Genomic DNA, 16,192 nt, shown 5'->3' on the forward strand with positions numbered 1-16,192 from the left:
AGTTTCCCACAAGCTACGCACACACACAGTCACCCACACACACGCACATGCACACACACATGCACACACATAGACAAATACTCACTTTCCCCTTGTTTACGCTCTTGTTACTACCTGGCAGCAAGGACAATTTATTGCTCTGTGGGCTCTTTCATGAAATGATTCATGCCTCTTCGATGGGGGGGGGGGGGGGGGGGGGGGGGGGGGGGGGGGGGCCTGCAAATGCGCTTTGATTGAAACAATTAAGCCCAAGGCCCTTGAACTACTCTGACAAGTCCTGACTTGTCGAATTTGTATCCAAATGTGATTGGGCTTGGAGCAGGACCACTACCTGAACAGTGTCTAATGCGACTGGCTAATTTTGATGCTTTCTGTGTCCCATTTATGACATAATCAAGCCCTCATCAACATATTCTAAGTTTGGTAAATGTAGGGAGATGAAAGTTACATTAATTAATGCAACGAAGAGGTGGAAACATTGACTTTCGCTTTCGGCATAATCAAACTTCGTTTAAGGTGGAGTGTGTTGTGGTAACGCCACCAAGCGCAGTGCAGGTTTTGGCACAATCCAAGTCATGTATGTTTCCACTGAAAAACATAACATGCAAAGACAAAAATGTTGTTTACATGCTGCTTGAGAGCCATCTGATTGCACTTCAGGCCACTGAAACGTTGTGCAGTGACAGATCAGAACTTGTTAGTTTCAACAGTCACTTGCCTCCCAAAACTCTAAACCTCCGCAAACCTCAAACATTCGGCGGTCACTTATTTTCCAGATGCCTCTCAGCTTTTATGTAGCCCGCATGTGTTTCATTTACAGTCTTACCACAATGAAAAGGAAGACGGATATAACAAATGAGAATTCGGTTTGCGTCGCAAAACAGTACAGTTTGTATCAAATAATGGATCTTTCTTCACTAATCACAACTCATGAATTGCTTTTCAGACTTCTGAATGTGATTGTTGTTTATTATATTCAAGTATTGGAGCCACTTGTTTTCCCTGGCACTTCTCTACTCTCTTGCCTGAGAGTAGAGAAGTGCCTGAGAAAATGAAAATTAAGCAAATTCTTTTCTCTCACTCTCCTCATTTGCCTTCCCACGGCTTTTGATAAGCCATATTTCCATAAATTTAATAAAAAATATGGTAGGTTTAATTACAGTTATTTACATCTTTCTACCAACTAATTCTATGATTCTACTGAGTTTGTTCAAGGACACGATATTCATAGGTTTAGACAAAATATATACTTTTTCTTCTCTATGCTGATAAGCTGATAAAAAAATCCAGTCTAAGACGGTGCTAACTAGAGGCTAATTTACTGTGTTGAAATGTGTTAATCGCCAATTAGGTCTTGTCCCTTCCTGATGATGAAAGCTGCCCAACCAGATGAAACACACGATAACCACAACAGTCATTATGTACAGTGGCCTTCACGTCATGTCTTCCTGACTTTCCTTTTGAAAGTCTGTGCAAATAACTAGAATAGAATAAAGGTGTGTAAAGGCTGAGAAAATATTGCCAAAAGGGCGACATCATGAGATAAATTTATTAAAGTTTGTGTTCCCTATATTCAATCTGTAACTTAATTTAAAGCATATCTTTTTCATTATTTTGATATCTGTAATCTCAGCACACTCGTCATCCTCAGCACTGGAACCACAGGTGATAACAAATTATGGTTTACTCAAACTGGCCAGTCGTCATAACTGGGAGGCCTGAACAAAGACAGGTTCGCAGTCAGGCTAATTGTCATTTTGGTCCATGTAATTGTTGTTGTCGGCAAACACGCTTGGGAGCTGGCGGTCTTTGAATTGCTGATCTGCGGCGCGGAGGGAAGAGGTAAACATCACCTGAGCCTGGAACCAGGAAGTGAAGTCACACTGCTGCAGGTATACACTGATGTGTACCGGGCTTTGATGCCAACCAGTCTGCCCCCCAGCTATAAGAGCATAAAGAATGATGATTATTTATTTAATAGATTTCATTTAAAGGCTCAAACAATCCCAAAGACTCCCCTAACACCGAGTAGTGGAGGGTTTTATTGTCCTCTCTCTTGAAGCTTTTACAATCTGCCAAGAACTGGAAATGTACACCCTGTGCTTTGTTAAACTTCCTGAGCTCCCCAAACAGCAGCTTAAATAAGAAAATATAGGGAGGCTTTCACTCTTGAAAAACCAGAGCCAGAATCATTATTTACTGCCTATGGATAACAACAGGTGCCTCAACATGTTCATCAATAAAATAAATGAGGTGAACTGAATTCGTCTCAGAGTTGTAAGGACTCGCTGTGCTTCTTTCTCCCCAACCAGTGAAGAATAACAATCTGATGGAAACAAGACTATTAAGTTTGAGAGCTTGGCCTTTGTATTCTTTTTGTGTTTGGACAACAATCAGTCTCACATGCAGCAAGTCTTGGAAACTTAAGGTCCTCCTCAAGATGAATAAACTGGTCGCAGAGAAGAAGAATGTTATTCAGCTCTTAGACAAAGCCTGTGTTAAAAGCCTTCGTTTAGTTGGATAAATTAATGGTTTAAAAGGTTGACTGTATGCTGTTTGTTGTATAACTGCAGGAGCCGAGGTTATACCGACCAAAGCCCAAAGAGTTTTCTTAAATATTTGCTTTTTGATTATCAGCACAAAACATGGGTATCAGCTTTTAAATACTGGTGAAATACTGCTGTTCTTCTTGCTGCACCAGATGCTCCCTGATGGCTTTTAATTTTGAATAAAAACTAATCAAATTAAACTTCAGATCCAAGCGACAGAACCGTCAGTGTCCAACTGGCATCAGTCTCAATTATTCAACATTCCTTTGCTTTAAGTTTTTCACCAAAAGGTCTGATTTGCATTAGAATATAAATCCCATCAACTGCCCTTTTGTTCCAGCTTGGTGCCCGCCTGTTGGCGAGACAGAACAAGCTAGAAGTACCGTAATAAACCTCCGTTCCATCAACAAGTGTGAGGCACTGGTGCAGGATTATTCACATTGTAAGATCTGTGGCCTTTCATGCTCTGTGGAGTTACTTAGTGGCTTGGAGCAGAGAAGGAGGAGGAGGAAGAGTGGGGGGGGGGTTAAGCAATTAGTGTGTGAAATAGATATCCTCTGCTTTTCTACCAGCAAGCCCCACTCTGCCTCGAGTACAAAGTGGTAGTCTGTCAGCAGTACCTTGACAAGAGAGCACTGTTGTTGTGCTTGCCTGGCGACCATCTTGTCTGATTACATGCTGCAGTGCACTGGAAGGGGGCTCTCTGGTAGCTTTGTCATTTCTCTCTTGTGACTCAGAGCTTTGAGGAATCTATAAGATTTAATTCTGTGTATTTAGCACCTCAAGTTGTTTTTTTCTTCTGGTGTGCAACATCCACACTCCTACAACATCAGTACTGTTGTTCTTTTACATTATTACTTTCTGTGACAGTCTTTATATTTCTCATTCTGCATCATCTTGTTTTTTCAATCTTTTAGCTATTATATTATGTGCAGTTGCACCTGGACTCCTACACAGGCCTCTATGGTGCTTATGCTCATTTGTTATCATCAGTTGTGTTGTCTGTATTTTTGTTATGAGTTTGTCTGGAAGCCCATTTGTGTCACTTCCAAAAAAAAAAAGTCCTCCTAAGTTTTTCAAATTGTTCTTGAGTTTCAAATTCTTAGTCACAATTATGAGAAACACTTTCATAATTATATTCTGAAAATATGTATAGGCTACTATGTCATTAATAGTATTTTAAAGAAAAAAACTAGTCAAAATAAAAACTGGCTGTGAACTCATGACTTCCATATTTCTTTTGCACCATGGCAAAATAAAATTATAATGCACCTGTAAACTTGTAGAGATGAATGACAAAGTTCAACTTAAGCAACCTGAAAAAAAGACTAAAAGCATCAATTCTTGTGACATTTTCAGTATTAGTGTTTATTATGAAAGTTAAAATGTACATTGACCTTTATTATAACTTGTGTTTTTAAGCATGGTGACCTCACATATAGTCCAAATACTTGTGCTCTCTTCATCCTGAATGTGATGTGTTTGATTACATACAGTATGTGGCATATGTTTATTGCCTCAGAGGGGAAATTGTTATGATAAAAAAAAAATCTGATCTGTAAATTATAATTACATGATAAATAAATAAGTTTTTCTCTCAATTGTTTTTCATCAAATTGTACATGTATCATTGGAAAAGTCATTTACAGTAGTTGCAGAAGCATATTTACAGTGTAGTTGAGAGAACTTTTTTTTAACAAATCTTAAATTCTACATCCAAAACAGTTAGCTGTTTGTTTTAATATAAAACATTGTTAATTGACTTAAGTGTGTACAAATAAGTGCAGCTTCATAAATAGCTTGAGAAACTTTAAAAACAGCAAGAAGCATACATTCACCATTATCTAAAATAATGGGCATGTGACAGAAATCAACCAAAAAGCGCTTTTTTTAAGTTACTAAGGTACACCTTTGTTTGTGCTCAGGAAGTAGTCTTTGCTTCTTTATTGGTGGCTTAAATTTACACTTAAGAGGGAAAACCCAGCCGCCATGAACAGTGACGGACCAACACGTTCTCATCCCAACTTGTCACATAGCGACGTGCTTGGTCAAGACCCTTTGGTGTCACTTTTTAACACACTGGATGCCCTTTAGCTTCATTTGTCAATGTGTAGCATCACGGCCGATTGTGTATCTTTTGTGCCTGCACCAACCGTTACAAATCACTGTGGAAAAATAAAGCGGTGTGACAACGCTGTGGTTAAGGTCTGGTTAGGTTTAAGGAAAGATCATGGTTTGGATTAACATGATCACCTGAAATATGGTGTGGGTTAAAGTTACAAGTTGGGCCACCTTCATTGTCGTGGCAACAGTAAACACCAGGTTTTAAAAACACTGTCCCAACACGTGGTGATGGAAACATGAAACTCACGGTTGGAAACAGGAAGCAAACAGTGGTCTCCTGCAGCAAGGTCCACTTTTTGCCACCTAACTATCAGTATCATGGTGTCTATTTCAGACGTTGTGGGAGTTCTACAGAAGTTTACTGGACTACCCTCAATGTTGAGAAACGACGCTAAAGGGCACCTTGTACGAAGGTATCAGACACCAAGGGGCGTGACAAAATAGTGGTATTTGATGCCCTGGGAATAAGAACGGACTGGTTGGACTGTAGGTGGCGCATATATACAGTAGCTCCAGTTTGTGCCTCACATGTGTTATTACATTTTAATCTTGAACATTTGTATTTCTGATAAATGACCATCTTCTTTTCGCTCTTTTCATCTAGATAAAAAACATCTTGTTAACTGCGCAATAATGATTTTAAACCTGTTTCGCAAGTTGCAATTCTATTTCCTAATAAAAAAGCAATAACATTTTAGCAGGAAGCGATGTATCTCCTTGCTCCTTTTTTTTATGACACAAGAAAAGTATACTTAACAAGAAACACATGATGAATTAAAAAATAAATACACCTGGCATTAAATGAATTTTGGTTCACATCTTACAAATCGAGGAAGTAGGTATTTTACTTCCAGCTACCATCTTTTGTTTTTGAAAACATTTTGGAAATGACTTCAAAAGTTACCTTTAAATGACCTTTTTTGTTAATCTGGGATTTATCTTTCAGAAAAACTAATGTTTAGCTCTGGGACTCAAATATAATGATAATACATGATTGGCAAGGCACAAACTGGGACTAGTGCCTACAGGACATTAAATTGCAGGATCAACTGGGCTGTTCAAACGTCTGTGTCCAGTGGGGGAGGGAAGTCGAGACAGGGTGACAGCGAATCCTGACTGTGTGTGGAGCTAATCCCAGTGTCTGAGTCTGTGTCTGTAATGTCTAGAGGGGACAGGCTGTGTTTGAGTTTCACTGTCTGTGAGACGCTGCACTGAGTCTCACTTTGTAGAGGGACAGGACTGGACTTCTCCTCTGTGCCGTCCCCGATTTGCAGTGAACTAAGATGAGCAGCCAGCTGCCAGCATTCTTGGTCCTTGGAGACCAAGGTAGCGTCATAGTACTTCAGCTGCTTGTCTATTTCTGCAGCTTGGTTGTGAAGGGACACACCGGTGATAAGGCTGTGTTGCAGTTCAGTCTGCATCCTCTCGAGTTCCGCAGTGTAGAACAACTCATCTGTCTCGGAGGGGATCCAGGAAGCAGCCACAGCTCCTTCCTGTTCACTGTCCTCTTGGCTCAGTGGGAAGTTGGCCCTCCTCAGCTCAGTATCAATATCCTGAGATAGCTGGAGGATGAGCTCATGGTGCCTCTGAACCTGCAGCTCCAGCTGTTCAACTCCATCGCTGGTGTACAGGTATTCCTGCAGCTGCTCCGCGTTGTCCACATCCAAACTCAGTCCACAGGCCTGAGCCAATAAACTCTCAGACTCTGCTTCTCTCTGCATTTGCACCTCAAACTGCTCGATCTCCACATCCAGCTCCCTCATTCGCTGAATCTGTTCCCGGATTGTGTGGTCCTGATTCAGAATCATCTGCACCATCCGATCGATCTCCTCAGTGCCAGGGGAGCACTTGCTCTCCTTGTGAATTTTCTCCAGCTTTCGGAAAGCTTTCTTCACCATGCGCTTTTGCCTCTCCACTGGCAGAGACTGGGGATACTGATTGCGACCGTGTTCCCATCGCTTTGGCTTGGTGCCCTTGGACTTTCCACCCTTCTTAGCAGGCTGAGGCACAAAATCACTGGTTTTCACTAGAATGAACTGGATGAAGGGTCTCTGGTCACCCCAAGCGTACCAGAGCCTCAAGATTCTGGTGAGAGGAGGCAAAGCTCTTTCAAAACCCTTCCACCGCTCGACCAGACAGAAGTCTTTGGGTTCTCCGTGCAGGAGCCGCTTGCTCTCTGGGATTGACTTGTGATCCTCCAATAATGCCTGAATCATATCTACACATGTTGTGTGCTTCGTTACTCCGCAGACAACCTTCTCTTCGTTGCAGACAGTAACCTGAATCTCTTTTCCTGGTATGGTCTCAGCATCTTTGGTCCTGAGAAAGAGACAAAAACAAAGCTATTGGTTGTTTGGAATGAAATGTTTGGAAGTATTAATCCTTTAACATACAGTTTCTGACTTTTGTTTCCCTTTAAGTAGTTTTATTGTTGAGAAAAATCATCTTACTCCGCACTGTCTGACAGTATCATATACTAAATATTCCATATCAGCTTATGCTGTTTGATGTTTACAGAGTGAAATATTTAAATATATTTTAAGCATGTTAGCATTAAATATTTTATTTGAATGCTTTCACCGTTCCATCAAATGAAAATTCTAGATGTCTTGTACATCATTTTATTCACATTACATTTATTTACATTTGTTTGGTATCTTTGGAAACTTTTGGATCTCCACTAGAAACTTAAACTCAAAATAATGTTCTGTGGATTTCAACAATGTTTGGCTGCAGAGCAAAAGTTTGTAATGACAGGCCTCATTGGCAGGTCGCCGGCCAGACTTGAGCCAGGGATGTTGAGATTACTCTGGGCCATAAGAAAACAGGAAATCTTTGAAAATTGGTAACCATAAAGTTTAATATCTGGTCAATGTTTAGTTTAGTAAACCATGTTTATAAAAAGTTATGTTCAAATGCTTAACAAGCTTCGTTACAGCAGCAATTGTCACTCTCCCAGTCATGCTTTTTAAGTCCATTTACTATTCTATGTAGTATATTTTTCTTAAACAGATCCTATTTTGACGGTTTTCCATTAGGTCAATGAGCAGAAAACTACATTCTCTCATTTGTGCTCCCTGGCTTGATCCTATTAGACTGTTACTCATCGTCTTACTCATCAGAGATGATCACTTAATGGTTCGGTTCTGAGCTATTTAACCCCGAGGCCCTCATTACCTTTTCGTCTGGACCGTAAAACTTGTTCAAAAATTGACCTCTGATGGGTCGATGATATCCATTTTTTACATGCTTAATGGACCACCGGTAATATCCATGACCTAATATCCAGTCATTAAATGATAGGCACCGGCAATGCAGACATCCACAACATGAATAAGTGATCAAATAAGGAGATAACATTTCCAGACATTTCAATTTGATTTCAACATAAAGAATGATGTATCATGTTATTGTATATATGAAAGATAACATGTTAGGAATATGCTGCAATTCATGTGATTAATTAGGTTAACTCTGATGTACTGTAGCTAACTGCCAAGTTTCTGTCTCAGTGAGTTACTCATAGTTAAAGCAAAAGCCTGCTCTGAAAGCAAAAATGACATATAATACCCCTGTAATTATAGACAGTCCAATCTTTAAGAAACCAGAGAACAATTATTCATATAATATATATTAGAAGACAAAAACTGGAGCTCCTCCTCTAACACTGAACTGCAGACTGACTGCGGGTTGAAGGAATGCTGGTCTATGGTTTTACAAGCAAACAGGTAATACTTCATCAAACATTAACAGTAATAAATCAGAATAATGTGTTTGTAATCCTGTTTAATGTCAAATACATCTACAGTATGTTCACAAAACTGATTTCAGATAGCAAACTCTGATTACATTACTGAGGAAGTTTAGTTGTAGCTCAGCAAGAGACTATTTCACATTATCTGACATAAGCTGACAGAAAACACAAGGCCAAAACTGTGTTTAACTGATACGTTTTTGAAAGGATTTTGCCTTTAAGCATTTTTGGGTTTGTATTTCAGTTCAAAATAAAGATAGAGCTGCATTCAAGGATTAGTGCACAAAAGCCTTATCTACTGTATATTCACAAGGAAAAAAAATGAAACAAACTTTGAGATTCAAATCAAATACTATAGGTGTTCACCCTGACTATAAACTGTTGTTTCTTGCCTTGGTATGCAGTAATGGATTCAGACCTGAACCTTGCATCTTGTAGTTGCTGTGTCTTTATCTGAGGAGATAACCTTGGCTGACTGCAGCCCACATTAACCACTGATTGTCACGAGGGAGGTGGACAAAAATACACATCCTCTGAAGATGATACAGATACTACCCGCCTGCACGCCAACACAAGTAAGTGAGATATACTTAGTATTATTCAAAGGGGAGAACTTAAATGCTGCATTATCTCACAGTTTGCTGATTTTACAAAACGATACCACTGTGTTTTGGTTCCCACATGGCATGAAAACACACAACCGGAGCACTGTGTAAACTGGCGGTGAATAAGGCCTCAGGAATGCGATACGTATGCAACAATGCAAGAAGCTGGTTAATGGTTATGTAGACCCTTCGAGACAAGCGGGGCAAAGCAAATACCTGAGTTATGCACAGGCCAAACAAATCCAGCACGCCTCTGACATTCATAGACAACAACCATGACGACTTTGACCTCAGAATTTCCAAACACAACCTACTCAGGAAATCCCACAAATGCGATGTTACAGCATGGGAAAAAAACAGTGGGTGGACACAGTAGAGACAACACCTGAATCATATAACGCAATCTAATACAACTGGACTGAATCACATAACAGCTTTGTGTTGCATAGAATTTTCAGTATTTGTTGTGTCAGAAATGAAAACACAATTAAACTATGATCATTTTCAAATGTTTGTGGTATTACTGTATATTGCAGTGAATCCCAAACTGGGTTAAGAACCCCTTAAGAGGTCACAAGATGATTAACAGGATAAAAAAGCAGAAAATGTAACTTTTCTCTAATATCTGCCCTTTTCATGAGGATTAAGGGATAGTTTTACCTCCTAAATAAATTAAACAAGCTGACTTTTTGGTGAAACTGTTCATAGTTCATGGATATATGTAACCAATGAGGTTTGGTCACAACTAAATAAATCTTTGTTTCAAGTTGGCACATGCCAGTAAGGGTTGGGTACTGCTGTTTATACTACAATGTAATGAATAGAAGGATGAAGGGAGAACTATAATAAACATTCAATATTTCATGAAGTAAAATATTTCCTACTAACACTGGCCTGCCTAAACATGTAGCTGTGGTTCTATCTGAACATACAGGTGAATAAACACGCTCTCTAGACAATTGGGTATTTCAGAGGGGTGACCCAAACCCTCAGCTGTGCAGGAAGAGGGTAAAGCAAGCTGGGGAAACACCTGTATTTGTCCTGAGCCACAATCACCAATGGTCAGACTACATCCTGCCACCACAGTTCAATGGACAGAGGGAGGAAGGGGAAAAAATGGATTCCATACTGGTCACCATGGTCCGTTTTCAATTCCACTGAGGCGCTGACAAATATATGACACATTAGTAATATTTAATCTCTTATGAATACAACTGGATTTTAATGGTTGGTAGTTTTATAATAGAGTGATGTGTCATCCTGACTGGCTCCAGAAAGGCTTGAGAAAGTGGCCATTTTAAAGAAGGGATCTCATGGGGATGCCAATGTCATTGAGTTGCATTATGGGAAATGTAGTACCCATGGTTTATGGGGCATGACTCAGCCTCTGCTGCTTCCATTTTGACCATTCCTTTTGTAAAATCTGTTTCTTGTGAGTCCCCCAACTTTATGGAAATGTAATACTAAAGTGCTTGAAAACTTATTTAAGAATTTTCTGGAAAACTGATATTAAGGCCTGGTTGCACCTATAGGCAACATCCATACCTGACTGTGATGGGCTGAGACACCTGTTAGTAAAGCAAAGACAACCAAAAGCACACTTGTCTCTATGTCTGAAAGTGTCCTTAATTCCCATAAATGCCACCAATAGAGTCTGAGTTTTCTGGGTGCAGTTTAACGCACGTCCACATGGCTTCATCACTCAGTTTTGGTGGTTGCTGCTTGCTGTATAACAAAAAGTCCAATCTGTTGTATTTTGAGTGATTGTAGGTTCAATATCAAATTCCTTATGAGTACAAAACCATCACTGGAGCCTCACACTGAACTGGGGGAATTTTTTGTTATTATTTTCTGAGGACAAACATTTGATGAGACTAATGGTATCAGTCTCTAGAAGTGCCAAAACCCCCCTAAACCCTCCAGTCAACTCCCAGCCAGGACAAACATAAATACTGCACGCGCCATTGGGCTGATTGCATCGCAGCTAATACACTCATAAGGGCTGTCACTTTGGGTGCCATTTCATATTCATAGGTTGGGATTAAGCTGTAGTTCCAGACGCAATAAATGAGGGTACCCCCATAGGTCACTGGAAAAATGCCAATGGACTTAGGATGTGTGATGATATAGCTTAATAGAAATATTAAAATATCAAGTTCTTGTCATGGTTTAGGATGGATGCTGTGCAATGAATAACACAGGATGGGTTAGACTTCAACATTTCACACTTGACTGAACACAAGAAACCTGAGCAGTCCCACTTGACCTCAGCTTGAACTTAAAAGCTGAGATACCCAGAGAGACATTAGACATGTTGGAGAAAACCACATTTAAATTATAGGAATTTTCAGCACGAGTTTCTGCGTGGGACGATTACGCTGCAGTACTGTCAGGTCCACCACTGTGTCACGGCTGATAATGACAACCTTGAGGATATTTACAATTCCCTCGGTGTCATAAATTTGCAAGCTACAAGTTACCACAGAAAAAAAGCATGCTCGTGGTTTGACTAAGTCATAACAAATGACAAAGCTATAGCTCTCCTCAGTTATAGCTCAGCATGTTTTCTCAGATTAATATTGATATGATAAGCTGATGCTGATGATACAGTATTACCAGCAGTAGGAACAAAGCTGTGATAACCTATCATCAAATATCCTGTAGCCACTGCTGTCAACAGGTTCTGATTTTGGTACTATGGAATTAAAATTTCAAATACATTGTAATTAGTCTGTTGTGGTAAAAAAATTATAGGTTTGCTCTCATAACTGAAGAAAAAAGTGCATCAACTGAAATGAAATCAACAGGTAATGAGCTAAAAGTTAAGTAGTATTAGTAGTGAGTTATAAATGATTCCTGATCGGGACTCTGTTAAAGCCAAATACATAAAACATCTTTTTCTATTTAACTTTGGTGGTAACCATGCACATAATTTTGGTTTTAACGCCCACAATTGAAGATATCCATCTTTAAGATTTCTGCTGCCACCTCAATACAATGGAGGTATATGGGAATTTGTTAGTGTTGCTACAGCATTGAATAAAAGTCTACAGTCATGCTAGTGGCTCTATAAGGTTGAACTAGGCACAGCAGTGAGCTATATGCTAATGCTAACATGCTGATGTTTGGCATATTCACTATCTTACTGTACTTTAGCATGTTAGTATGGTAATATCTAGTAATTAGCACTAAACACAAAGTGGACTGGTGGGAACCAGTTTTCATGACAATCCCTCCAATAGTTGTTTTTTTAATTTCACAAATGTCAACCTCTTGGTGTCACTATAAGAAACGTCATCACCAGACTCATTATAATTCATCCTGTGGGCACCATGAACATTTGTACCAAATTTGATGGCAATACATCAAACAGTTGTTGAGATATTTCAATCTGGACCAAAGTGACTGAGGTGCAATAGAGACACTGCTCACAATAATTCATAGACCTCATTGAAAGTTTTCATTAGAACTACTTTCTACTGAAGAAATAATTCCCTCTGGAAACTATGCATGAAGAAAGTCTAAGTGTCTGCTGTAGGACACTGCACATCAGATTCTATAAACATGACCTTTGCATTGTTTTCCATATAGAAAAAAAACAACATTGGGCCATAAAACTCAAATAAAACCTTGCATTGGCATTTCCTGAATCAATCAAAGCAGCTCTGTTTCCAGACAGACCACCATGAAGTTTTACACAATCATATTTAGGAAACGTTTCATCTTCCCCATCTGTCATAGAGTATGAAAACAAAGATCATCAAAGATCAAGTAAAAACACAGAAATCACCAAAACTGAACTTTTTCCTCATAACAAAAACAATATTTTAGTAGATGTGGACAATATACATAGTGTTTTTTATAATGGAAAAAAAGGTGCATGGAGAATCAAGTAGAGCAACTACACATCGCTGGACAGGAGACGCTTCCTCTCGCTCTTATCTGAGAGAGGATGAGGGATTGGTGAGGAAATAACATCACTTTTCTATCTGGATACGTTGATCTCTGGGATGACTCCCACTCTGATAGGCATCTGTGAGCAGACACAACACACCCCTTCCCCTCTCTTCCCTTCCTCTGTGAAACCACCCACCCCTCTTATTTTTCTCCCCCTCCCCCCAGCAGGTCTATGAATCACCACCTAAAGCTTTTCTGAGTGCAAATAAATACTCACTTTCAACACAATTATCTATCTTTTGCTGTTGCCTGCTAATTTGTCTTAACCAAACAGTTCCAGAAACTAATTGGTCCTGTGCACAATGCTGTCATTGTGGCTAAGAGGAGGATTAAGTGGAAGTGGTCACTACATTGCTTTGGTCACATATGTCACTGACTGGCAACCATTTCGGTCTGCATGTGCTGTTTCACTGTAAGACACCAGTTTGACGCACAGGTCTCCCTGATGACGCACTGTGGCTCTTTGATGGTAAATGTACTCAATGTATTCAATGTATGTTGTCAGCTATAATCATCACTACATTAAACTTTTATTTGAAAAGTCAGTGAAAGCTTTGATGTTTCAACTGACTGCAACTCCACATCAGCTTCATCTTGTTTTTCTTTGGCAAACATCCAACTCAATGCCTCAGCGCGAGTGAAAAGCATTCTCTGAAATCAAGCATTTGACATTTCTACAGATCTAAACACTTGAAGTAATTATAGGTGCCACAATGGTAATTACTACACAACATGAAAAAAAAAAAAAAAAGACATCGACTGGAGGCAGCTTCAGTCAGACTGTTTGAAGTTATCAAAGATAATTCATCAGTGTGATATGAAAATACATCCATTCTTCTGCTGGTGCCACTGTCAAAGATATTTTGGAGTAATTTAGTATAAAAGCCTGTGTTATTTCTGAAGTTAATCCAAACCTTTCCTGTGGAGTTGGGTCGTAAATGAGATTCTTAATAAGTAAAGCTAATGAAAATAGTTCATTACCCATGATTAAAACCTTCCCTGATCCTGGTCTTGGCAACATGAATCCTGTCTGCACCCTGTGAGGGATTGGATCATGACCTAGATACTCTAAAAGAGAAACTCTGTTTACCAACTCTGCACAACAAAAGTCTGCAGCCAAGAATCCAAAGAGAATTTCTGCATCAATAACAGAGCATAGCTTTTGGCTTGGTTAATCTAATTTTCCCACCTTTTCAAAGCATGTGTCTGGATCCCAGCTGCAGCCAGAGGCACATCAAAAGGCCAAGCTAGCCACTTAGTGAAATTGCTGAAGCACATTATACAAGTGTTGATGACAGGATCCCCCTTCAACGTGGAGTTAGAATGTTCTTTGACTCTGGTGTCCCAGATGAAACATGCACTAAAAAACATCTTTGTAGTAATTACAGAGCAGGAGAAGGTCTGAGATCCTGTAAATTGATGTACGGTACAGTGCACTTTCACAGGTCTGAGAGAGCCACTATCCAAGGACATATTTTTTTCTCAAATATAGCTATATGGATGAAAAATGTGCTAAAAGTTATGCCACCTCCCCCATGAACACATTCACTACTCTACTTCTAATATTGACAGTTATACATTTTCACACATAACCTCTCTTAGTTTTGCTGAGGCTGGTCGATGTTGGTTTAAAACATCAATGTAAGTGTGTTAGATGGTTATTAACAATCCTCAGAAAAAAGAACAACAACAAAAAGCCCTATAGCCTAATATTGCTGTGGGAAGTTTATATTATGGCTCTGTGGTTGTTAATTGTAGTTAATGATGCTGCTGTCTCACTCTAAGGTATATTTTTTTTATGTCCAGCAGTGTTACTATGTTGCTATAGTTATATATTTACTTTGATTACATTTAGACAGCTCAATAAGGATGTTTAAACAAAACTGCATTGACAATTTAGCCTATTTTACTCCTTGCGCAGTTCAATCATGGATGCAACCTGCGTTGTGCGCAATTTGTCTCCCTCCTCCACAGTACAACACAGTGCTTTCCAATTTCTCGGAAACTCACATAAAACACACAGACGCTGGTTTTCCGTCAAGTAATCTCTCATCAAATTACCTGTTTTTCAGTCGAGCTTTCAGGAAGTTCTTTCCAAACGGAGCCATGACACAGGAGCGCAAAAAAAAAAAACCAAACCGCAATCCGAAATGCGTTACAGTCCCTGCATGGCTGGACGTCGGACAATTTGTGTTTTGTGTTTCAGAAAAGTTGAGAGTTGTCCCGACTGAAACTCTGTCCGCCCCATCCGAAAAGCGGAGGGAGGTGTTTGCTAGACTATACTCTGATTTAATGGTGAAACTCTGCCCCCTTGCACCTGCAGGAACAACCTGTGAAACTACATCACAGAATGCGCCACATGCTCTTCAAAGTGTACCAACAAGTTTATATTATAATATTATGTGCAAAAAAAAAATTCATGAATATTTTGCACATTTTAAAATGATGCAATTTGAAGATCAGAAGTATGAGAAAGTAAATGTGACAGTTCCTACAAAAAAGAGAGATGAATAACATAAAAAGACCCTATTAAAATAAGTACCACATGCTCCTAAATATTACACAGTGTATTGGTCATTACATGTAGTAAACACTGTACACTTGTTTCATTAGGCTGCTCTACAAAAAGTGCATCTAAAAGTACAACAAAGAGGCAAAAGTAGCTCAAATATATGATTGCAGTCTCAATGAATCGTAGTACAGAACATGCAGAGGAAAAATGATCCTCTTGGGGTTTAATAACTGGCTCTCTGCTTTGCTGCTGGATTCAAATGACAAAGATGAAATTCAGACATGAAAGGAATGTAGCCTGCTTTAACTCCAGTCTGACTGTTTTTCATGCTTTAAATAGCTTTTGCAAAACACAAGTTTTGAAGCCTCCAACTGAGATATTTACTGTATATTAAAAGAACATAATTTTCTGTGGGGACCAATTAACGTTTGTAAGTATGGACAAGTATCTCACTAAGGCTTCTGGCGAGGTACCGACATGATTACTTACTTATTGCTTTAAATAAAAGTACATTTCATGTGATAGTGAACCACACACATGCACTGGTGTCCATAAAAAAAACCCGCCACTTTTTTGAAATATTATTACACTTTTTAGCATCCACAGTTTGGATGCCAGGTTCATTTTGTTTTGTGTTTAGAAATGAAAAACAATTAGAGATGTTTATGATTAAACTAATTAAAATCTGAAC

At 39.2% G+C, this 16,192-nt stretch overlaps 1 protein-coding gene across 1 annotated transcript; it reads right to left on the reverse strand.

The window, feature by feature from the left end:
• Window positions 1-3,979: 3,979 nt before the first annotated feature.
• Window positions 3,980-15,252, reverse strand: rassf9 (Ras association domain family member 9). Its single transcript, XM_067590606.1, has 2 exons — window positions 15,051-15,252; window positions 3,980-6,992 (listed from the first exon to the last, which is right to left on the reverse strand). The coding sequence occupies exons 1-2, from the start codon at window positions 15,095-15,097 to the stop codon at window positions 5,732-5,734; spliced, it is 1,308 nt and encodes a 435-aa protein (XP_067446707.1). The 5' UTR covers window positions 15,098-15,252; the 3' UTR covers window positions 3,980-5,731.
• Between the last annotated feature and the right edge of the window lie 940 nt (window positions 15,253-16,192).

Source organism: Thunnus thynnus, chromosome 5 (genome assembly GCF_963924715.1).
Source record: "Thunnus thynnus chromosome 5, fThuThy2.1, whole genome shotgun sequence".
Lineage (NCBI taxonomy): Eukaryota > Metazoa > Chordata > Actinopteri > Scombriformes > Scombridae > Thunnus > Thunnus thynnus.

Bases quoted from the DNA above. Each gene is read 5' to 3' on its own strand.
- rassf9 (XM_067590606.1), bottom strand. From the start codon at position 15,097: ATGGCTCCGTTTGGAAAGAACTTCCTGAAAGCTCGACTGAAAAACAG. The intron at 6,993-15,050 runs GTAATTTGATGA...TCTCTTTCTCAG, and splicing joins AAAGCTCGACTGAAAAACAG to GACCAAAGATGCTGAGACCA.